We start from the raw sequence: 24,372 nt of genomic DNA on the forward strand, positions 1-24,372 counted from the left end.
CACAGTATTTAATTTTATAAGAGAAGTGGAAAGCTTTCTTCCATGAACAGTGAATATTTGTCTGGATACCATTTGCCTCACAGAGAGGTGTTCCCCATTCCCACACCCATTCCCATTGCCCTAAAATAAATACCTTGGAAAAAAGCAACCTTCAAGGAGCCTAAAATCTTACTTAGGTGCATCTCTCTGCAGAAGTCTCACAGCATTGTCTAAGTGTTAACTTAGTTTTTGTAACTTGGTTTTTTTGCTCTAAGTATTCTCCAAATTAGCATTTTTGCAGCAAGGTTAGTGTCAGTATTCCATGATAGGCATTTATCTTGTTCCATGAGTTCTCCAGTACTGTAAAAAGTTAACAAAATAATATCTATGGTATCTCTCATTTATATATACTGTGATCTCAGCACAGTAGGGTACTTTAGATACCTTCCAAGTATTCTCCCTAACTTTCCTTCTTGGGCCATGTCAATATCCTCAGTATCTTATGATTTTTGTTGTTATTACTGAACTGTTGTTGGCCTACTTTATTCTGATTTCCAGAAAAACCATGTCCCAGTATTAGATTATTGCAAATAATTATCTAAAACCAATATATGATTCTGCTTTTTGTAACTATTTACTGGGCAAATGCTGTTTCTTGTTCATTGGTTTGGTTTGGTTTTTCTGAGATACACACAAAACAACAACAACCACCAGTAATCATCCTGAGGCATTTGTTAGTATGGCAAACTTACCTAATTCCTGAAACTCATTATCCCCTCAGCCAGTGAAAAAGGGGGGGGGGGGGTATAGGATAATATAATACATGTTTTTATATTCTCACCCTCACATGATCTTATCATGTCAAAATAAACTTTCTTAGTTTTTTATTTGTAGAGTCAACTAAATACCTGTCATTTACATTTAAATGCTGTTGTCTCTCTCTTTTTTTTTTTTTTTTTTTTTGTAAATAAGGTAACTGGGCAATCAAACACCTTTGGGGATCCTGGCTTTAGTATTTTAACAACCATTTCAAAACTATATATAAGTATAAATCCTTTTGTAGGAAGCTTGCATCCTGATTTTTGTTTATTGCAGTTGAAAGTGTAAATAATAAGACCATGTAAGACCTTCCTAATGTCTAATATTAACTGGGCTGTAGAAAGTTGCCCTGTTTTTATTAGGTTTTGAAGGTTTCTGTGTCTTTTTTTTTTTTTTTTTCCTTTTTTTCTTAAATGTACAATAGAGTGGCGTCTGTTTTAAGTGTTAACTGTAGTGGGGTTTTGTCCAACAAGCCTGAAATTTATACTTTGAAATAAATGACTGGGTTTTTAACATTCTGAGTACTGATTCATTCTGATTATTATCAGCCCTTATAGTTTTTTTTTTCTTTTGAAAATCTCCCATCTTATTTTTTAATCACCCTGTTATACACTGCACTGTATGAATTATTCACTCAAAAGAAAATTTGCTATGCAGAATTGCTGTCAAATGGGATACAATGCTTTTAATTCGAGACAACAGTGAGGTTTGCTGTATTGTATTCCTAGCCTGTACCACAAAGACTCAACTAATGCCTATTGATGAACAGAGAAATCACCAACAGCTTCACCATCCTCTAAGGCTTTGTCATTAAGCATATTCAGCCAGGAGAAAGAGAATATGGGAGGAGTACAAGTTCTTAGTAGCCTGGAAGTGGTACTCATCTCAGGTTTGATTGACTAGAATTTAATCATGTGGCACAACTGCCCAAGGACTCTGGGAGATGTAGTCTGGTCTCTGCAGGCATAAAAGAAGAATAATGGATTTTGGTAAACGAATAGTGGTTTTTACTATACTATTTTGTGTTAGCTTGTACACTGAAGCCTAGTATTATGTCATATATAATGTTTCTTCTAAAGCGTTCCAAACAAGTGAATGCTTGCTAAAAAAAAAAAAAAAAAAAAAAAAAAAATCATTGTACAATTAAAATGACAAACTGAATTTAATATATTTTATTAAGAATAGTTCTGATGGGAAAAACAGCTAAAATAGAACCTTTGGTATCTTGTTTGCAGTGTTCTATTCCCTCATGTACCACCTTCATTTTATGTCAATTTTCAAAACTGGTTTCATGGTAATAAAATCAAAGTTATAGGCTTCTGGCATGCCCTGATGCAGAGTTGTGTTGAAACGGTTCCAACGAAAGACAGGGAGGCCACCTTGTACTGTGGGACCACTAATGGCATAGGCTGTGTACTGAGATGCTAGGTATATATCTGACACCTGCAAAGAGAGGGGAAGAGAGCATTTTAGAAAACCATTTGGGGAAAAACCTTGACTAAATGCATGGCCTTTATTTTCACTTTTCTCTTTCCAAAGTCACAATATTGGACTCCTTTAAGATTAAAATTTCCTGTAATATATTCTTCTATATCCATTTCACTTTCAAGTATGTATTGACTGATAGAAGAAATGAGGTCTACATTCTTACTCATATTCAGAATTCTACCTTCAAAACTTATTTAGAAAGCACTTAACCCCTCGATGACTCAGTTTTTTTCATTTGCAAAATGAGCTAATAACCCTGTTTCATGAGATTTAATGAAAGCAATGCTTAGAGCAAACCATAGACAATAAAGTCCTCAAAGTTATTATCAGGTTAGTAATTAGTTTTTAAGTAGAAGGAACTGATTATCAAAAAATGAGGTCCATGGTTCTTGCAAACACGTAACCACCAGATAATACAGGAAAAAAAATCCTGTGCTCAAAATGGCTATAAAAAGAATTAGGGGCTGAGATTGTAGCTCAGTGGTGTAGTGGGTTCAAGCCTCAGCACCACATTAAAATAAATAAAGGTATTGTATCCCATCTACAACTAAGTTTTTTTTTTTTTTTTAAGTGAATTGGCTTGTTTATTTTTTAGGTTTTTTTTTTTTTTCCTTTCTTTTTTTGGTGCCAAGGTTTGAACCCAGGGGCGCGTAGCCCCTGAGCCACGTCCCTAGTCCTTTTTATATTTTATTTAGAGACAGGGCCTTACTGAGTTGTTTAGGGCCTCACTACATTGCTGAGGCTGGCTTTGAACTTGTGATCCTCCTTCTGAGCTGCTGGGATTACAGGCATGTGCCACCACACCCGGCAAAAAGAGAATTATATTTTTAACATATCCTTTGACAGAATTTGAAGATGGAAGCTAGGCTGGATTCTTGCAGGCAAGACAGCAGAGGTGATTTTTTTTTTTTGGTGGGGGGGTCTATTCTGGGACAAATATAACACTTCATTGCTCAATGTTTGCAAATACTATGAAATACAAACATTTGTTGGGGCTTCATGGGTGCCTGGCTCTCTACATACCTCCCCCACTACCACCACTACCTTTTTTTTTTTTTTTACATTACACAAAAATTGAGCATCAAGACCTAACCTTTCAATCCTCACATAGTGTAAAAGAAGGTTGAGCTGGAACTCAACTACTAAATGCATTTCCTGTTTAAGAATTAGGCAGATAGAAAAATGTGTAAACAATGCCAGCAGTCCAATGATTTTCTAAGCCAATGAAGAATAGTTCACTCTTTAAAAAAAGTAAAAGTTTTCTTCCACAATTTAGGACAGGTGATGCAAGTGGAAAGACAACATATAGAGGCCAAAAGTATAAAAAGATGTAGTAGAATGATTATGTCCATCAACCAGTTAACTTGTCCTCTAAGACATCCATAAACCATAGGTCAAGTAGCAAACAGCTCTGATGGAAAAGACCCTGGATTTTAATGTTTGCTGATTTCCATGGTGTAAATCTGCCATCAGATTTTAAGCCATCAGTATATCAACTAACAATTAGTTCTGGCATACCATATGAGTGGGCTTCAGCACACTACTGCAAACCTATTTATTACCTATAATTTGAGGCCTATTACAATACTTATCAATTCTAACATGGTGGAAACCCTTTAGTGCTTTGGGCACCTGGTCCAGTATTCTTGTTCCTTCAACTAAATTCAGTTATGTTTAATGTAAAATAACACTGCTCTCAATAATATGTTCTTTGGATTTGGGAGTAGGTCTGGTAAAACTTATCACCATCATGATTATGTACATTTGTAAGTAACTACTTCCTGTACAAAACATTTTATGGATATTAAAAGTTTGTTCACAAGACACTAAGAGGTAAGTACTGTTGTTTTCACTTTACAAGTTAGGCAATGAAAACATTACAAAATTGTGAGATTTACTATTAAGTGGCAGAGGAGACTTGTAGTTAGGCAATGGGATCCACTGCCAGAATCTCTGAAAAAGCTGATTCCTGAATTTGTTTATGTTTAGGGACATTATTCTTTATGCTAAGACAACCTCTTCAGCTTTGCCTTTGGCCTACTTGTTGATTGACATTAAATTCAAAAGCCAACTGTATGTTACCTTTGTGTCATAGCAACCTCCTGGACTTGGGTTAACTGAGTTCAGGTCCTCACGGCAGCAAATGGTATTACAGGGATCACCCTTACTATAAGGGTCCTTCTTATAATCTAGAAAACAAAATATTGGGGAAAAGAGTGAGTATTGGCTATTCTGAGATACACTTGTCCATTGTAAGATTTTTGGACTTGTTAATACTAGATGTAGGGACATATTAAAGCCTGAAAGCTTAGCTTGCTCCCAGATACAGACATCTCTTGGCTTATGTTAGGAGCAATTAACTGCAAATCTTCTGCACAAGGCCTATCCTGCCTCAAGAACCTTGCACAGTGAAGAGTGGATGGAAGAGAAATAATAGAAGATAAATGTGCATTATTTTTTTCTAATAAAAGAAATACAGATTTGATTTTGATACTATTTTCCAAAAGTCAGTAATGATTATTTTGTTTTTATTAGTTGTTTTTGCCCTTGGAAGGAAACCTATGTTTGGGGGATGGAGGGATATCCTGTATAAAAAATAAGCCTGTATAGCTTATTTTTTCTGTGTGTTTAACATATGTTTTTTTCAAGTAGAATCTTCCCTATTATTTTATAAAGGAGACCAAAATTCTGTTTGCTGAGTATAAAAAATGTAAAGTTTTAATTGAATACTAAATACTTAAATAACTTCTTAAAATTCCTTCTAGTACACAGATGTTAAACTTACATGGATTCTTTATCCATGGGGAAGAAAAGGAGTTTTGAAGAATGATTCTTGAGAAATGTGCTACGTACTGTTGTATCGCAGAATATATTTCATGGATGCCATATCAGTCACTTTGCCTTGGTCACGCCGGAAGATTTTGGCTCGTGGAGCTAAATCATAAGAATAGTCCAAACCTAGCTTCTGAACTAGCAGTTGGTAGCCACTCCAGTTGTAGATTTTCTCATGGAAAGGAATGTTGTAGGAAGGCCAATATCCTAATTTAGAATGGAAGAGAATTGGTATACCTCTATATTATTTTGTTAGGGGAAGAACATTAGAATTCTTTGTCTTTACCCCCAAATTCTTGAATATATAAACCAGAAAATGACCTATTATCTGTAAACCAAAACAACATATAATGCAAAGTGTATGGGAGCTCACTTAAGTGATACAGCTACAGAAATGCCAAAAGATGGTTCACAATGTGGCCCCAAAAGGGAGACTTCAATTGTTAATCATGGATAGTGATTGGGGATAAGAAAACTAAACACCTAAAACACAGTGTTGGGGATAGGAAAACTAAACACCTAAATTCTAGGCTCAGGGATGGATGAATAGAACGTAGGCAATTAGCCTCAATTTTTTTTTTCTTCTGTGAAAGAGTGGGAGGGAAAGAGGAAGCCTACAATGTGAGGGAGCTGGGGATGGCTTTTAATATTCCAGTAGACTTTTTAACTCCTTCGACTACAAACATCTATAAAACCTCAGTTTCATTCAAATATTCATAGTATGCCACAGCCACACAGTTCATTAGTCATTTAGCACCAAACATATGACACAACTAGTAGAAGCATTTTAGGAACATCCTAAATAACACTGGCCTGGGTTATTGCAAAGAGGGCAGTCATTCAAAATAGGAATGTGTCTACCATTCAAGGAATAATGTATCACCTCTATATTCTTGGCCCTTGTTTGCCTGTCTCCATTTTATTATTGTATGGGATCTCCTAGACAAGAAGGAGTTATTTTAACCTTGCTAATTCTGGGACAGAGCATCAGGAAGAAAGAGATAAGAATGACACTGACATTATAGGATTAAAAAAAAACACATTTGTTGCTAGAACGTATCTAGGATATATAGATTCAAGAGTTAATATGCCTGAATTTGAAGTCTGGTTCAGCCATTATTAGCTATGTGACCTTGGACAAATTACCTACTCTACCTGTGCCTCAGTTTCTTCATTTTTATAATGTAAACAGTGACATTATTTGCCTTACAAGGGTTATTGTGAGCATTAGCCCATTAAGTTCCAAGTTTCAATCCTGCAAGAATTCTAAAAAATTTGACACAGATACATTAAAATAGATAAGAAATCATAATCTAAAGCTTATATATTGTATTAACTATACAACATCATTTATTTGAGTACATCATGTTTCTGAGCTTTACAGTAAAATGTTAACTATTAATATTAATGTATTACAATTATATATTATATACTATATTTTAGCTTTTATAGGTGTTCCATATCTAGAACATAGGGACAAAATGGGTGAGATGCATTCAAATGTGTTTACGGTATTGTCTAATACTTGGTAAACATTAGATGAATAATAACTATTATATTTCTTTTTATGAGACCAGCTCAAATGAGTAATAGAAAATGACTGCTACTTTACATTTTCATAAAGCTTCATGATTTACAAAAGCATTCAAAATAAAGCAACTTTAGTCTCACAACAAGCTGGTGATACACAATTATTATTTTATTGGCTAACAGAGCAAATCAAAACCAAGAACCTAGCTGTTCAAACTTCAAGCTGGTGCAGTCAGCTCCTAAGAGTATGCCTCAAGAGAGAGATGCTTGATCAAAGTAGCATTTTTTTTCTTTGCATCATTGCTGATAGAATGGTGCATTTAGATTCTTTCCAATCCCCTTCTTAAACCCCATGAAAATTCCCTAAGACTAAAAAGAGTTGATGCTGATATATATATTATATGGAAAAATTGTAAGAAGCCAAATAATTATGTATCCAAAAATATATCCCTCCCATATGTGTGTACATTATACAAATATAATGTATATGTATATAGTGCAAAGATGAAATGCTACTTTGAGCAAGCATCTCTCTCTTGAGGGACACTTTTAGGAGCTGTGGTTGGACAGCTAGATTCTCAGTTTTGAATTGCTGTGTTAGCCAAGTAACTATTTAATTATTTGGCTTCTTACTATTTTTCCCTATAATGAAGGAGGAAGGTCTCCTGCTTTGTAGGATATGAACTGCATGCAGTTGAAAACCCCACCTTAAAAAATTGCTTTATGCATAAGTCTTATGAGCATTTAGTTGGTGTGAATCACTCTATGCTGAGATGCCTCACTCCAGAAATCATTACAAAATGTGACCTGGGAAACCGAGGACCAGGTCCTGATCCCCAGGGACCACACTTTGTCTTGGTTTTGTTCCTAGTCATCTATCAGCTGATAATCTGTTATAGTCATCTCTTAAGTAGTCTCATAGTCTCATAACTAGTCTCCTTTCTCCTCTGCAATGTTTAGTCTGTTTTCCCATGCCAAAAACTCTCATTTCCTACACAACAAAGGTTATACTGCTTTATAGATTTATGAGGCTAACATTTTCTCCCACTACTACCTCTCTCAATTTTCATGACCACCCTGTGAAATTGTAAAGATCTATATTCTTACATCCAAAAATTATCGGGAGCCAAATAAGTTTCAGAATTGAGGGGTTTTTTTGTTGTTGTTGTTGTTTTCCAGATTCTAGTATAGCATGGAGTACATATGTATGACATTTTCTTTGGGGAACATCTCATAATGAAAAATGTTCATATTTTTATAACCTAATTATAAGATAAATCTTTAAGAGAAAATAATTGTTGGGTGTGTGGGAGACTCCCCACTGAAGTTGTTTCCATCTCGTGAGAACATCACGTAATCCCTTACCTCTCCCCCTCCTCTCCGAAGGGCGCCAAATTGAAAAGTTTCCTCGACCAATCCCCGCGGGACACAGTGTCTGCTCACCATTCCTTACTCACCCCGCCAATCAGCACCCACCACGTGGCCTATGCAACCCTTCTTAACTCTTAAATGAGTTCAGATCATGTAATAGTTTGCTACCAAGTGAGCCAAGACCAAAAGCAACAAAGAGTTTTTGGTTCTACAATTTTGGGATTTCAAAAATCACAAATAAATGATTGTGGATCTACCCCAAGACTGTCCTGTTTTACAGATGAAGAAATTGAGGCTTGGAGAGGTAGGATAATTTGCCCATGGTTTTGAGGAGTTCAAGATTCAAATCAAGCAATGCAAATAGTTTATCCTAGATTCTTCAGTCTAGCATAGAAGTAAAGTGTATGGAGACAAACCTTCTATACTAAACGACTGAGCTCTTTATGGGCAGGCTTTTTCAGCCTGAGCCAAAGTAGTACTCCATCAATACTTGCTGAATTGAATGTAAAACTTTAACCAGAAATCCAGGAGAGAAGGCAATATTAGCACCACGAAAAGTCAGGTTTATGAATGCCTGACCTGTATCCCAGTCTGCCCATGGTCCTTTATGAACTGAGGTATAGGTTTACCAGTTGCGTTGAACTTGTTAATTTCTTCCCAGTGTAACTAGCAATGGCATCCCCATCTTTTCTTGCCCATCATCTGTTCACACACCATAAACATGCCAAGCATATAGATATTCACATGCACATACTCATCAAACTTTCAGACACAGCACGAAGAAGGTACCTTTCCGTAGAACGTTAGTTTGTTCAGAATATTCTACATATGTAGGAATTTGCTCCACAACATACAGAGTGCCTTTGCCAAGGCTGTTATTCAGCTTTACCTTCTTCAGGTCCAGGACCATGTACTGATTATTATAGGTGCCTAAAATATTGGGAGATACAAAGACATAGTGTGGATGTGGCTTACTGGTTAACAACTCTAAAGTTAAACATATATATGTGCCTAAAAGCTATTCTGCAAGGCCACTTACCAGAGTTGTATTTTGAAAAGATATCTGCCCACATCTTGCCATCATATGCCATCATATTTGCCACACGGACCCGTTGCCAGGCCAGGAGAGACTCAGGAATCACCTCTTTCAGTAGAGTTTTATTATATACACTATTTGTGGTCTGCAGCAATACCAAACCACTGCTAAGAATGTAAAAGTCATCCAGTGACTCCAAAAACCCTACAGGAAAGACAAATATACAAATCAGCATATGTATACATGGGATATTTTACTATCATTTTTAGTACATAATTTTACATAGCCAATGCACTTTACAGACTATCAGCTATTATTTTCCTTGATCTACAGGAGACTCTCCCAGCTTTGACTTACCTCTGGGGCAGCTACCCAACTGCTGCTTAAGGACGTGGCCATAGACCTCTATCCCTAGATTCTCCATTGTTTGATTTTATGATTTGGGATGATAAAAATATTTTAAATCAGGAGAAATCCAAATTTCCAAAATGATACACAGAAATAGAGCCCAACTCGCTAGGATTTTTCAAGCTAACTTTTAACTAGGGAGGATATTATCAGGGCTCATTTTTGCATAATTAAGAATTAAGAATATGAATGTCTTTTTTCTTCTCTCTCTACTTTTCTGTATTTTACAATTTTATGAGTCAACATGATTTTTATAAGTGGAAAATGTCTACATGAATAAATGTGAACATGGTTTTGAAATTAGGATACTTAATACTCTGGGTCAATGTTGGGACAACACTGGAAAATTGGTGAAGCCACAAGTCTTTACCTTTGTGTGTGTGTGTGTGTGTGTGTGTGTAGGTAGTGCTGAGGATTGAACCCAGGGCCTTGTGCATGCAAGGCAAGCACTCTGACAACTGAGCTATATCCCCAGCCCTCAACAAGTCTTTTCTGAATACCTATTTTGTGGTTTATATTGGGCTGAGTGTGGAAGACATAGAATCAAGTGCAGCTGTAACAGTGAAAGGATATATTGTCATCAGTAACTGACATCAAGTGGACAAGCTAACGATGTTAAAGAAATGTCAGGAAAGGCCCCAATGAGGGGCTTTTTGTAATACAGTCTTCTGGTGCATCTTTTATGAATGGGATTAATGCTACTATAAGAGAGGCTCCAGGAGCTTGCTAACTCCTTTAGCCTTAGGAGGACACAGAAATAGGCACCATCTATGGGAAAGGGCACTCGCTGACATGGAATCTGCTGGTATCTTATTTTGGATATCCCAGTCTTGAGAACTGTGAGCAATTTTTTTTTCCCCAGTGCTGGAGCTAGAACCTAGGTCTTCACACAATAAACTTCAATAGTTTACAAATTACCCAACCTAAGGTATTTTGTTACAGCAGTCAGAATAGACGGAGTAGTCCAAAAACTTCCACCAAACTTCTCAATAGTAGTCCCAAACTTCCACCATTTTTACACCACTTTGGTCATTTTTGTCATATCTGAGTACTATCTAAATTGTTGTTGATATTTTCTTTTTTTTTTAATTAAGAAAGTAAAAATTTCACAGTTTTATGACCTATAGCATGACATTTAACAAATGTGTACCTTGTAAAAAGCTAATTTGAGTTCTTTAACATATACATTACTTAATATTTTTCTTTATATTAACTCCATTTTAAAACTTAAAATACTTAGCCTTGTCATATACAATAATGTCTAAGGAACTACAGGTTTAATGTTTGGGGTTTTTTCCCATAAAAAACATTAAAACAAATACATATCTACTAATGTGCAAAAAATATTTGTCCCTGTGTCACCTAAAATCATTTCAATAGCACTATACGCAATAGTTCTGGAATAAAATAGGTAGGTGAGTTCAAGTAATAGATCACTTGGTTAAAGATTTGAAAGCTTGGACTGAGAGTCAGAAGCTTGCATTTTAATTACCTGCACTGCCCCTAATGAGTGGGACAAGTCTCATTCTGCCTCTGTTCTTATTCCCTTCCTCTGATAGCCTGGGACTAAGTGATGCCACTCAGCTCTAACAATGTATAACTTCCGGAAATTTCTGAAAATTTCCATGAAATTCACATGATGGCAGGAGTGTCCAACTAACTTAAAGAGCTTCTTCACAAGGCAGCCGATAGGCTATTTAGAGGTTTGTGTAAACTAGAGACAGTTGCACAATCCAGGTGATACAAGGTGGTACAATGACACCCTTGAATGAAATTTTAGTGAGTATCCTCTCTGGGAAGACACAGTCTGGACTTGGAGAGTATATCTAGCTTGGCAGAGTGTAGGAGTATTCAATAACTATTCATTTCTTGGTCTGTTTTTCTTTTACAGTGCTCATACTATACAACCATGCTTGGCAACTTTGAGCAAGCTCTTTAGTAGAAAAATCCCCTTAGTTTAGAATATCCTTTTTCTGGCACGGTTAAGTTTGCTAATTCACTCCTTACTGTAGCAGCCTCTCTGGACACAAGAGGGCAGGCATTCTTTAAAACGTGTAAGTGAATGACTAACACTAATGTTTAAGAAATGACTGGAAGATAGAAAAAATATAAGTCGCCCAGAGTTCTAGAACACAAAACATGAATCGATTGGCAAAAACTATCATTGAGGAAACTAAGTCTATATTTTAAAGTTCAAAATAAAAGGCCCAAAGAGGAGACAAAGTCTTTTAACAGATTGGCCTATAAGAGAAAAAAATGTTCTTTAACTATATAAAAGTATAATCTTGCACTCATGTGTCATTAGCAACTTTAGAAAGCTACAGAGGTCAGGCCAAGTGAGACACACAGTGTTTCTGAACGCCAGCCTGCGAACAATGTCTGGTAAGCTACTGGCTGAAACTTTAAAAGGAGGGGAGGGGTCTTTTGGTTAATAAAGCATATTTTAAGACTCATAAAAACACTTGAATCACAAAGATAAACAGGAACCACTACCAGATGCCATTTAGACTTATTGCTTACTTCACACCAGAAAAATGTACTCTGATTATCCAATTAAGTATGTTTACAATGTGCCCACTTGCACATTGAACACATCAGCTGCTCCAAAAGCTCAAATGGTGCAGACCAAACACACTGCTTCCTTCTAGAATAGTCCGCAAGTGTCAAACAAGGACAGAAATAACATACAACAGTGATCCCAGCCTTGGTTTCACTTTCCAGGGTTTCCGTTACCTGAGGCCAACAGTGGTCTGAAGATATTAAATGGAAATTTTCAGGAATACACAATTCATAACTTTATTACAGTACACTGTTATAACTATTCTTATCATTGTTAATCTCACACTGTGCCCTAAATTTATAAGTTAAATTCTGTTGAAGTTGTATTTGATAGGAAAAACAGAGAAAGTACAGATTTCAGTACTACCTTCAGTTTCAGACACCCATGGGGGATTTTGGAAAACATAAGGGATGACTAGTGCATAATTCAGGGCCCGTCATATGAGTCATGGCTGCAAAAACTGTGCTGCCTTTTGTTCACCCCTCACTCTGTCCACGTTCTGGGAAATGTGACTTTGCAGTGTCTCCCATCAAGCAGTGTTGTTGGTTTCCCCACCTCTGAAATCTGGGCTGGGTTTGGCACTTGCTGCAGCTCACAAGCATCTGCAGGTGCTGAGTTGAGGCCTCAAGAGACTAAGCATATTTCTGCTCACTCTTGGACCTTGTTGCTGCTTTGTAGACAAACCTAGTCTATCCTGGTCTCTAAGATGAAAGACCACACGAAAGGAGACCCAGTTACCTCAGCCAACCCCTAACATGCAAGAGAGTGCATCCAGGGCCCCAGGCCCACAGAGCTGCCTACCCATCCCACAGCTCATTCCATATACATGAATGTGCCCCACTGAGACATCGAGAAGGCACCACTCAGCAGATCTGTGCACTCATAAGTAATACATATTGCTTTTAGCCATGAAATTCGGAGCATTATTCTTTTTATGCAGCCATAACTAACTGACACAGTAATATTAATTCTGTTAGTACATTTTGCTTTTTATTGTCTGTCTGCCATTTGATTTTAACGTGGCTGAAACACATTAGAAATCTCTTTTCTTTTTTTAAGCCATTTTGAGCCATATCCAGCCTTTCTGTTCCTCCTTCCCTCAGCTGTGGAGAGACAATATTATTTCTAACTGAGGAAAGTACCACCTAGCCTCAGCTATCCTATGTCTTTGAGCCAGTGCAATAGTCAGTCAACAAATGTTTATTAAACACCTCTCATATGACAAACACTGCAGTGATCCCAATCCACAGACTGTGTCAGAATTCCCTCATAGCTTCCTCAAAAGGCTTATGCCCAAGCACCCACCCTTACCTCCCTTTGCTCTCCTCTGAGTCTCCAGCAGACCCTCTGATCATAGGTTGCTGTTTGTAACTGGAAAATACTCTGCTCACTCATTCCAAAGAAAGAAGTCCATGACTGACTCCCTGCCATTCCAAGACACAAAATTCCTGCATCTCTTTATTTTGCTGCTCCACAATGGACTTAACCTTCTCACCAAAATTGTATTTACCTGCTTCCCTGCCTGCTAAAATCCTGATAACAATCAACTTCTACTTCTCCCCAGTATTAATCATGTAAGTAGTTACTGAGCACATTTCTGCCTAATCCTGCAGTAGGAATGTGGCCAATGGAGGATTCAGGCTTTTGCAGGTTTACTGTGAAGACTACATATCTTGCAGTACCCACATAAAAGAATTAGAAAGTTTCTTAAAGTTTTTATAGAGTAGATATTTTAAAAGGTGCATTTGCATTCGATCTGCATTCTGTTATCCTGATCCATATCAAAATGAAATTTGCTTTTCTTCAAAAATAAATTATCCTAATTTCAATTGTATGATTTATTTCCTTTTTTCTTTTCTATCCACTCCATAGAATGTACACTCCATTAGAGAGGGAAGGGACCTCTTTTGCCTTGTTAACTGGTGCTTATTCATTTCAGAGCCAGGAAAAGGGTTTAACATGTGATAGGTGCTCAACAAATAATTATGCAATCTAAGGAAGAAAAAGAAGACAGTGTTAACCAACATTTACTAGACGTCTACTACATACTGGATCCCTTGCTTTAGGAGGATGGATACTATCATCTGACCTTTAAGAAAAGAGCTTAGATAAACTGTTCGAACTATTTGAAACTAATAGACCTCAAGAAGAATAAACCTAAGTCTAACATTAAACACATCTTTTCCGGGCTGGGGTTGTAGCTCAGTGGTAGAGCGCTTGCCTTGTATGCGTGAGGCCCTGGGTTTGATCCTTAGCACCACATAAAAATAAATAAAAATAAAGATATCAAAAAAAACACACCCATCTTTTCCTCTTTACACACACCTGATGGATGTGATGGGGACAGATACTTCATCATCAAAAGTGTGACAACATTAATTCAACACACATAATGAAACAATAATGGAACAAGTACATTAGAAACAATGAAGAAGAATGAGTCATGAGGAGTTTCATGTTCAGACAGGGTGGAGTTGGGGGAATCACCTAATGACCAGTTTATCAAGAAAAGTATGGAAAATTAGGTAGGATCTGGAAGGACAGCAGGGAGGAAGTGTCTTGAGCGAGGTGGTGAAAGATGATTGAGACAGGTGTGAGCTGGCAGAAGACATCCATGTCTGGGTGGTGCCCAAGGGGAGGTAACCAACAAAAGAAAGCTACTTTAAGAAAACAGATTACTGAATTTATCCATAATCCTTTGGACTATGTGCCCTGGTTCTGCTTTTATTTTTTTTCTTTTCCTTGGTTTTTGTTTTTCAAAGCAGTGAACACCAATTTTGATCCATGTTCACTTGTATGTATTTCATTTTTATGACCAAAGTCTCAAAGATCAAAGAGATAACATGAAATTAATAAAAGTAATTATAGCATATTAAAGATGTTTATAATCCATACATTTATTAAATAGGTCATTCAACAATCTATGGGAGTAATCACACTCAGGACTATGAGCTGACAATGAATTTTCCTGGAACCTTGAGCCTATTTTATCTTCATGTGCACCTACTTTCAAAGTACATAAACTTGAAATTAAAAAAAAGTCTCAGCAAAGTTTTTGCTACATCAACCACAAAGGCTGCCACAGTCTCAAAGACTGGGTTCTGGACCCAGTATGCTAGAATCAGCCTGGGTACTTGTTACAAACACCCCAGTTTGGAAATAAGAAATAAAGAATTTTATGAATGGTACTGTGGAATCTGCATTTTTTTTGCAAGATCCAAGGAAAATATGAAGAACATTTAAGTTTAAAGATCTGTATACACGCATGTGGGAGGTAACAGGTTATCTGGACACAATGCCAAATAGAAACAACGCATGCTTCATGAAACACACTAAGTGCATTCCAGGGAGCCTTACTTATAGATAATTAAATTTGAAGCTTGAGCCTCATAGGGATCATCATTACTGGAATCCTCAATTAAAAGTACTTTGAATAGATTCCAGTTTTTGTTCCCACACAAAAGCTCCACCCACCTGGCGTGCCAGGAGGCCCTTGGAGTCCATGACTCTTTCAGTTTTAACTTAAATGCAAACTGAACCACTCCTGAAAGAATAGTGGGTATTTATAGTCAGGTGTATTGCATTCAAACCCAGTCCTCAACGCTGAGTTGTGTGACATGACCATTGCACCCAGTCTCCTGTTAGTTTTTACAAAAATTGAATGACATAATAAAATCAATGTTTAGCATAGTGTCAGTCACAGAGCCGGGCACATTGTAGGGAATAAACCAATTTAGAGATTTTTGTTTTCCTTTTTTGTCTGATAACAAGCTGAGTGCAAACAAATTTGTAGTAATTTATTTAAAAACTTGAGTGCTGCCTCATTCCTGTAAAAACAGACAGGTCCCCTCCATGCACTTATCATTAAAGTAGCTACAAAAGATTAGTTTCAAGATATTACTCTGTGCTGAATACAAAGATTTACACCTGAAAGGCCAATACCTGGACCTCTTGAACTCCTGTTTTCAAATCAAGCATATAAAAGAAAGGGCCGTGTGAACAGAAAGCCATGAGGCTACAGTAGAAGTTATGATCTCTTAGGCAACCCTCATCCATGCCTCTCACTTTATTTACCTCTCTTTTTTCCTTGCAATTTCTGTCATGTCCACCTCAGAGTGGGTCACCCACAATGTGTACCTCTTTCCTGTCCATTTTCCTGCACTGCTAGTGTTTGGATATGGTTTGTTCCTCAAAAGTCCACAGTTGGAAGCTTTATCCCTAGTGCAATGGTAGAGAAAGGAAGTGGGACTCTAAAGAGGTGGAATCCAGAAGAGGTGATTAGGTCACGACTGCTCTTGTGAGGGATTAATGCTGGCCATGTGGAGGGGGTTAGGACTCAGGAGTGGATTAGTTCCTACAAGAGCAGGTTGTTATATGGGAATGAGTCTGGCCCTTCATTGGTCTCTTATTTCCTCTTTTTCACCATGTGGTTTCTGTAGATGCTTCTACCTTGTGACACCACCTGCCATGAAGCCCTCATTAGAAGCCACTGCTGGTACCATGCTCGCTCCTGGACCTCTAGAACTGTGAGCCAAATAAATCTCTTTTCCTTGTAAATCATCCAATTTCTGGCATTTTGTTATAGTAATACAAAAAGGAATACGGCATTCCTTTCTTCCCATTGGTTCAATGATTTTAATGTGCAAGATTCTGGGCTGGCCCTGTCTCTGTGGGACTCAGACATGAATATGGAACACGAAAAAATTATCTACTTTTGACAGATAAGTAATTGGAGTTGCAGAGGGACAGAAAAGACAAAAAAGGATAAAAAAATGTAAAGTTTTAACTGGTGAAAAGTTCTTAAATTTGATGAAAAACATCAAATTTAATAAATAATAAATAGGATTTATAAATAATATTATTGTATTTATTCTACTTGGGGTTTGTTGAGCTAATAGGATTTATAAATCCTATTTATTATTCTTAAAGCCAACTATAATACAGTTTACTTCTATATATGTATGTATAAGTGTGTGTGTATAGATGTATTTGCAATATATAATCTTAATTTCTTTAGAATATAAAAATGCTTAAAATTATAACATCCTGTTGATGAATTTATAACATTCAGATATAACATAGATCTGACAACATTAGCACAAAGAATAGAGGGCACTACTAGGATTGTTACCATCCTAAGATTCCTGTATTTATAAATAGACATAATTAAATAATTAGCTTTATGTAAATTATGATGAATTAAAGATGCATATTATAATCCTTAGAGTGAGCGATAACAATAACAAAAACAAAAACAATAACAAATGGAAAGAAAAATATAGAAAGTTAACTGAGGCATTAAGATACATAATTCGTTTTTAGAAGACTGTGTTAAAATGTGTAACACAGAAGAAGACAGGAAAAGAGGAACAGAGAAAACAGATGAAATAATGAAACCAAATAACAAAATGGCAGACTTAAATCCAAATATTTACACAAAATGCAAGTGAACTAAGCACTTCCATCAGAAGTCAGAATTAGTCAAGCATGAAAAAAGAAGAACCCAAACCCATCTACTTAGTGTCTGCAGGAGACCTACATTAAGCACAAAGTTACAGACAGGTTGAATGCAAATGGATAAAGTACAAGATGCAAACAATAAGCACACAAGATGGCTGGAGTGGCTATATTAATATCAAACAGTATAGATTTTTAAGACAAGGAGTTATACCAGAAACAAAAGAAGGACATTTCATAATGATAAAATGTTCAGTGTAATAGGAATATGTGATATTTATAAATATCTAAGTGCTGAATGACAGACAGATCATCAAAAGGCATGAAGCAAAAGTTTCAGAAAGAAAATAAGAAGACAAATTAATAATTCTGGTGGGAGACAAATATTTCTCTCTTAGTAAATGACAGAAAAAGTTGACAGGAAATAATTTAGGACACAGAGGACTTGAACCACATTCTCAGTGAATTTGACCTGATCGATACTTATTCTACTGCACACTGAACATTCACTAAGAGAGACCCAAGCTGGGCCATAAAGCAGATCTCAATAAAGGTAAAAATTTGATATCAGGCAGTGTTGCATGCCTCTAATCCCAGAGGCTTAGGAGGATTCCAACTTCAAAGATAACCAAAGCAATTTAGAGAGGCCCTAAGCAACTTAGTGAGACTTTGTCTCAGGCTAAAAAATAAAAAGGGTTGGGGATGCAGCTCAGTGGTTAAGTGTCCCTAGGTTTAATCCTCAGTAACAAAAGAAAAACAATAAAAATTATACAAAGTATGCTGTCTGGTCACAATAAAATTAATTAGAAAATTAAATTAGAAGACAATGAGAAAAAGATATATAAAAAACTCCAATTTTTTAGAAATTAAACAATACACGTCCAAATTTCTGTATATTGAAGGAATCATATAAAAAAATTAGACAATATTCTAAACTGAATGAAAATGAAAAAAAATCAAAATTTGGCAGATGAGATTTAGAGTTTTCTTTGCTTTTAATAGAAATATAAAAATCAATTATCTAAGTTTCTATTTTAAGAAGCTAGAAAAAAGGTGCAAATTAAATGCAAAGAAAATAGAAGAAAGAAAATTATAATGATAAAAATTGAAATCAATGAAGAAGAAAAATGGATAACAATAGGAAACCAATCAATGGAACCAAAATGTGGCTTTTAGAAAATACCAATAAAATTAATGTAATCTTAGCTAGGCTGAAACCAGCAAGAAAAACCTATTGTGAAGCAAGGATGGAGATATAATATCATGAATGGTAAAGGGGACTTAACTGTATATACTACAAACATTAAGAAGTTAAGAAAAATACTGTAACTCATGTCAAAAATATGTAAAACACTACTTGAATGAAATGGTCAAATTCCTTGAAAGACAATTTTTTTTTTTTTGGTACCGAGGATTGAATCCAGGGGTGTTTAATCACTCAGCCACTCAGCCACATCCCCAGCTCCTTTTTTGTATCTTATTTACAGACCAGGTCTCCCTGAATTGTTTAGGGCCTTGCAAAGTTGCTGAGGCTGATCTTGAACTCACAGATCCTCCTGCCTCAGCCTCCCAAGCCTCCAGGATTACAGCTGTGTGCCACTGCACCCATTGAACACATATTTTCAAAACCAAAAATTCAAGGATTAGTAAACTGGATCCTATGTCAATGAAGGAAATTAAATTTTTAATCAAGAACTTTTCAATAAATAAAACTCCATAACCAGAAGCCTTCACTGGTTAATTCTATAAAACACTTGAGGGAGAAAATAATACCTGTTTTATACAAACTCTTTCATAAAACTTAGGAAAAAGAAATAATTCCATATTCAAGATGTAAGGATAAGCTTATGCAGATACCCAAACCACCAGAATAAAAGGAAATTACAGACCAATGTCTTTCATGAATGTAGGTGAAAAAAATCCTTAACAAAATATTAGTAAATTGAACAAATAAATAAAAAGAATAATATATCATAACTAAGTGGGATTAACCTAGGAATTCCCCAACTGGTTTAACATGAAAATCAATCAATGTAACTCACCTTATCATTTTATGTATATATCAATAGATGCTGAGAAAGAACTTGGCAAAATACAAAAATCACTTAGTGATTAAAAAACAAAACAAAACAAAACATTAAGCAGCAGGGCATGGTGGCTTGTGGCTGTCAACCCAGCTACTCAGGAGACTGAGGCAGGAAGGTTTGAGACCAGCCTAGGCAATTTATCATGTCCTTGCCTCAAAAGAAAATAAAAGAGACTGGGAATGTAGCTTAATGGCAGAGTATTTGCCTAGCATGCACAAGGCCCTGGATTCAATCCCTAGTATTGAGGGCGGGGGCGGGGAGTCACAGTAGGAAGAAAAACAGACCTTTCTAAACATTATAAAGGGCAGCTACAAAAAGCCTACAGCTAATATCATTCTTAAGGCTGAAAATACTGAATACTTCCCTCCTAAGATCAGGAATGAGGCAAGATTTCCATGCCCACCACTTGACATCTATACCATCGTGAAGATGTTATCCAGTGCAATCATGCAAGAGAATAACCAAAGCTTCTACAAGGGAAGGAAGAAATAAAACTTGCTTTATTCAGAGATGTCATTATTGGAGGAAAAATCCAAGGAATCTACACAAAAGTAATGAGAATTAATAAATTAATTTAGAGAGCTCTCAGGATAAATAACTAAACAAAAAAAAAACCATCTCTCTAAATTGTGGTGATTTAAAAAAACATATTTTTTAGATGTTGATGGACCTTTATTTTCTTCGTTTGTTTATATGTGGTGCTGAGAATTGAACCCAGTGCCTCACACATGCTAGGCAAGAGCTTTACCACTGAGCCACAACCCTGGCCTGTACTGTGGTGATTTTTAAATTTTCACAAATACTTTGGCACATTTTTTTCTTGAAAAGGTGGGTCCATATTTTTTTCCCTTGAATGTGGGCTAGTCAGAAGACCTTACTTCTCATGAATAGACTGTAGTGCAAGTGACAGCCTGTGACTTCTGAGACTAGGTCATAATAGGCATTACTGTTCCTGGCTTGTTCTTTTGGACCACTTGATCTGTTGGAAGCCAGGTCCTTTGTCACAAGCATACTTAAACAATTTGAAGGAGAGGCTCCAGCGAAGAGGAACCGGTTTACAGAACCATCCTCTCAAACATGTGAGTGTCTTTGGAATTTCCTCCAGCTTCAGTCAAGCTGTCAGAGATCTCAGCCCTTTTGCCCCTCAGTCCTTAATCCCCAAGTCTTCTATCTAAGGCCGCAAACATCATGGAGTAGAAACAAACCATCCATACTCCCTCTGCCCTATCTAAATTTCTGACCCACACAAATCACAGGATGCTGATATTCAATGATTATTATTGTTTCAAGTCATTAACTTTTAGGGTAATTTTTACATAGCAGTGGGTTAACTAATACATTTATAAAGCAATGAACAATTAGAAATAGGAATAAAAACCAATTCAGATTACACAAGCATCAAACATTATTTAGGAAATTATTTAATTAAAGGTATGATTCAAATATGGTTTGATGTCCCGAAAGGGTCTATTGGGATTGAAAGCTTGTTCTGCAAGGTGCTCTTATTGGGAAGAAGTGGGACCCTTGGGAGAAGGAGCCTAGCGAGAGATCCTTAGTCACCGGAGAGCAAGCCCTCTGAAAGCAGGTCTCACAGAACCCATCCCCTGTTCCTCTCTGTTCCTGGTTTGGGCTGAGATTGCTCACTGACAGTACTCTTGTCATAGTTATACACCCTGATATGACAGAGCTACAAACTGAACTGATGCCAACACCATGTCCTTGAACCTCCAAAACTATGAATTGAAAAACCTCTTCTTCATAAGTAGACCATCAGGTACTTTGTTATAGTGATGAAAAGCTGACTAATATGTAAATCCTGTATACTAAAAACTATAAAATATTGCTCAATGTTAAGACCTAAATAGAGAAATATACACATGCCAAAGAAACAGAAGGATTCAAGGTAAATTGGGTGCTTAACAGATTTGATTTTTTTAAGTCTGTTCTAAAAAAGCGGTAGAATTTTTCCTTAACTCCTTCGAAAATTATTTCATTAAAACAGGTGAACATACAATGCCCTGAGACAATCAAAAGTGTAGCAAAGTGTACTGGGTGCTGATGACTTCAATACCAACCTCAGCTCTGGGCTAGGGACTTTCTCTATTCAGCTTTTAAATGTCTTCCTCAAAATTGTCTAAGTCCCCCACCAACAATTTATATATATTCATGGATATATATGTATATATATTCATATATATATTTCATATATATGAAAAAGTAAAATAAATAAAATAAACTAACCAAAAAATGTCTAAGTCCCCCTCTAGCACTCTGAAACTAGTCAGGCTGACAATATCAGACATCTAGGCGCTGACCTGTGTTCCTTTTAAGTCCATCTTATAAACCTCCTCTTCAAAAATTTATAAATCCCCTTCTCCTGACCAAGACTGACCAGGATAGCAGAGCCATCTGGGTCAGGCTCTCTGAGCTCAGAAAGGGACCCATGTGGGCCCCTGGCTCATGGCTGTTTCTGGGAGCTCCTTCCCTCAGCCCCCACCCACACATGGGTTCAACAAGATGCCAGGAGCAGCTCTGGACTCAAGCCTATGGCTTGGTCCTGAGAGCAGATCTCAGCAGGCTCTCAGTAAAGTTTTTGCAGGATGATGCACGGTTGAGTTGTCAAAATGGTGGCAACAAGATGATTTGAAGTAACTCTTATGTTCAGGGCTCTAGGTTACCAAAAATCACCTCCTGCCCTTGGGCTCCAGAATGTACTGGGCTCTGTGTGGGCTTTCACCTGTCTGTTTTCAGTGCAGAGCCACATCCCTTCTACTGTATCTGAGTGTAATCCGGAGGAGACAAGAGAACTCCACTTTGAGAGCTCCACCTCTCACCCCTGTAGGCTCTGGGCCATGTGGTGTCCCTCTGTGGAGGGCTGGCCTGCCCCTCTGGGGCTTTTGGAGAACCTTGCTCTGTAACAGGAACAGCCCTTTGCTATAGTTCCCTTGCCTCCAGTTGATGAGGTGACTTCCTACTCTCATGGGCCAACGTAAACTGGTGGATTTTCCTTCTGAGTTTGAGACAACTCTTCCAGCTCTGTCCACAGGCTTCTCGCCTATCTGTTCCACTGGTGGTGGCATGGAAGGCTGGGGGAATGATCAGCATGCAAAGTGATCTCTTTCAAAGAAGGCAATAATTACAGGCTCTAGAGAAGACTGGGCTGATCTACATTTTCACTATAAAATTCCAAATATAACTTTAGTAGCTGGAAAACAAATTATCATTCACATTATTCATAACACTGTGGGAATATTTGCATTTGTGGTCAATGTTAATGAAGCATCATAAGGATCTGTGAGTCATTAGAAGTCAGTACTCACAGGTGGCAAGATGGACATTGAGGAGTCAGTACGTAAATGGTGTTAGAGAACTACAGAGGCAAGAAGATGGACGTTGTTTCAGGACAAACAGGTTCCAGACAGCCAGGGCTTTACGAGTAATAACAGTGTTGCTACATTTTTCTCATGGGGGTAGGGTGGAGGGGATAGCAAATTAGCCAGGGATAAGAAATTACCAGAAATGGTACATAGATGCTATAAAAAAAATCTTCACATGTGCTGATTTGATTAAAGACATATCAGTTCCTTCTCTGCCTCTTATTCTAACCTCCATTGGTAAATTACTATATCTTATAAGGGACCATGAATTTTGTAATAATTATTGAAACCAAGTTGTTTACATAGACAATGACCCTACAAGAAAATACTTGCCCAAGGTTTCAGATACTCCAGAGAAGATGGCTTTTGAACAACTTTGTTCTAGAAGTTTTTCATTCCTCACAAGAAGAGCCCTGGTCTGTTTTGCCCAACAAACTGATAAGACTTTGGAATTTAAAAATCAACCCTTCCCAGCCAAATACATATAACCTTGTCTGTTTTTATGAAGTTAACTGAGGTTCTGGTGAACACAGAAAACGAGATTGGCTTCAACAAGTTCACTTGCAGTAGAGGCAGCGGGTCCTTTTGTAGTAATGATGATTGATTGTAACAGTGGTCAATTTTGAATATATCCCTGGCTGCTCTGAGGCCTATTTTAAAAGGAATTTTTTCTTTTGGCAGTGCTGGGGATTGAATCCAGAGCCTTATGCATGCAAGGCAAGCACTCTACCAACTGAGCTATGTCCCCAACCCAGAGGGATATATTTTTCTTTTCTCCCTCTCCCCGCTCCCTAGCCTGGGATTGGGGAACAAGATTACCTTTTCCCATCCTAGACCAAGTTATCTGTCCTTGAGCACCAACCCACCACAGGAAGGAGATGTCACTGGAAGATCTAGGAAGAGACTATCTCTCAAATTAGCAAGTGAATTTCACACACCATCAGGGTGCACCTGGGACCCCTGTCAGGGCACTCCTGGAATGCAGCCTCTGAAGAACTTCCTTTAAAGCCCTGTCTTCCCTGATGGGCGAAAACACAGCCTCTAGAAGTGGAGTCCCCTGTGCTTCTCCTTTGCTAGCAAAGGAATAAACCTTCTTTCTTCTTTTTCTCAAAACCGTGTCCTCGTTACTGGATTGGTATTGGGGACAAGGACCAAGCTTTCCGTAACATGATTACTACAGCTCCTTCTACTCTCCTGTGCTGGAATACAATTTGGAGAGTGCACTTCTGACAGTTCTTGTTAGGCAATTATCCCTTAAGGATTCTGGCTAGGACAAGGAGCACACAGAAAGTTGTGGTGTGCTACAGTAATTTATCAGTAATTTTTGACATTTTGTTTTCTTCTTGAAAGTGGATATCTATCTTTTCTCCACACACTGATTAACCATGTATAAAACATTATAGTGGTCTGAATCACCTGAATTATTTT

General features: G+C 37.2%; 1 protein-coding gene across 1 annotated transcript in view; it reads right to left on the minus strand.

The window, feature by feature from the left end:
- Positions 1 to 1,955: 1,955 nt before the first annotated feature.
- Plbd1 (phospholipase B domain containing 1) overlaps positions 1,956 to 24,372 on the minus strand; it is a 68,335-nt gene continuing 45,918 nt past the window's right edge. Inside the window, exons 7-11 of the mRNA XM_046435460.2 lie at positions 9,059 to 9,259; positions 8,809 to 8,949; positions 5,140 to 5,325; positions 4,369 to 4,475; positions 1,956 to 2,241 (exon numbers count right to left, since the gene is read on the minus strand). Of these exons, the coding sequence (XP_046291416.1) occupies positions 2,059 to 2,241; positions 4,369 to 4,475; positions 5,140 to 5,325; positions 8,809 to 8,949; positions 9,059 to 9,259 (818 nt within the window). The 3' untranslated portion in view covers positions 1,956 to 2,058. The remainder of the gene's footprint in view (positions 2,242 to 4,368; positions 4,476 to 5,139; positions 5,326 to 8,808; positions 8,950 to 9,058; positions 9,260 to 24,372) is intronic.

The sequence above is a fragment of the Marmota monax genome, unplaced genomic scaffold (genome assembly GCF_021218885.2).
Source record: "Marmota monax isolate L192 unplaced genomic scaffold, Marmota_monax_Labrador192_F-V1.1 WCK01_AAM20220418_F8-fsc00012, whole genome shotgun sequence".
NCBI classification, from domain to species: domain Eukaryota; kingdom Metazoa; phylum Chordata; class Mammalia; order Rodentia; family Sciuridae; genus Marmota; species Marmota monax.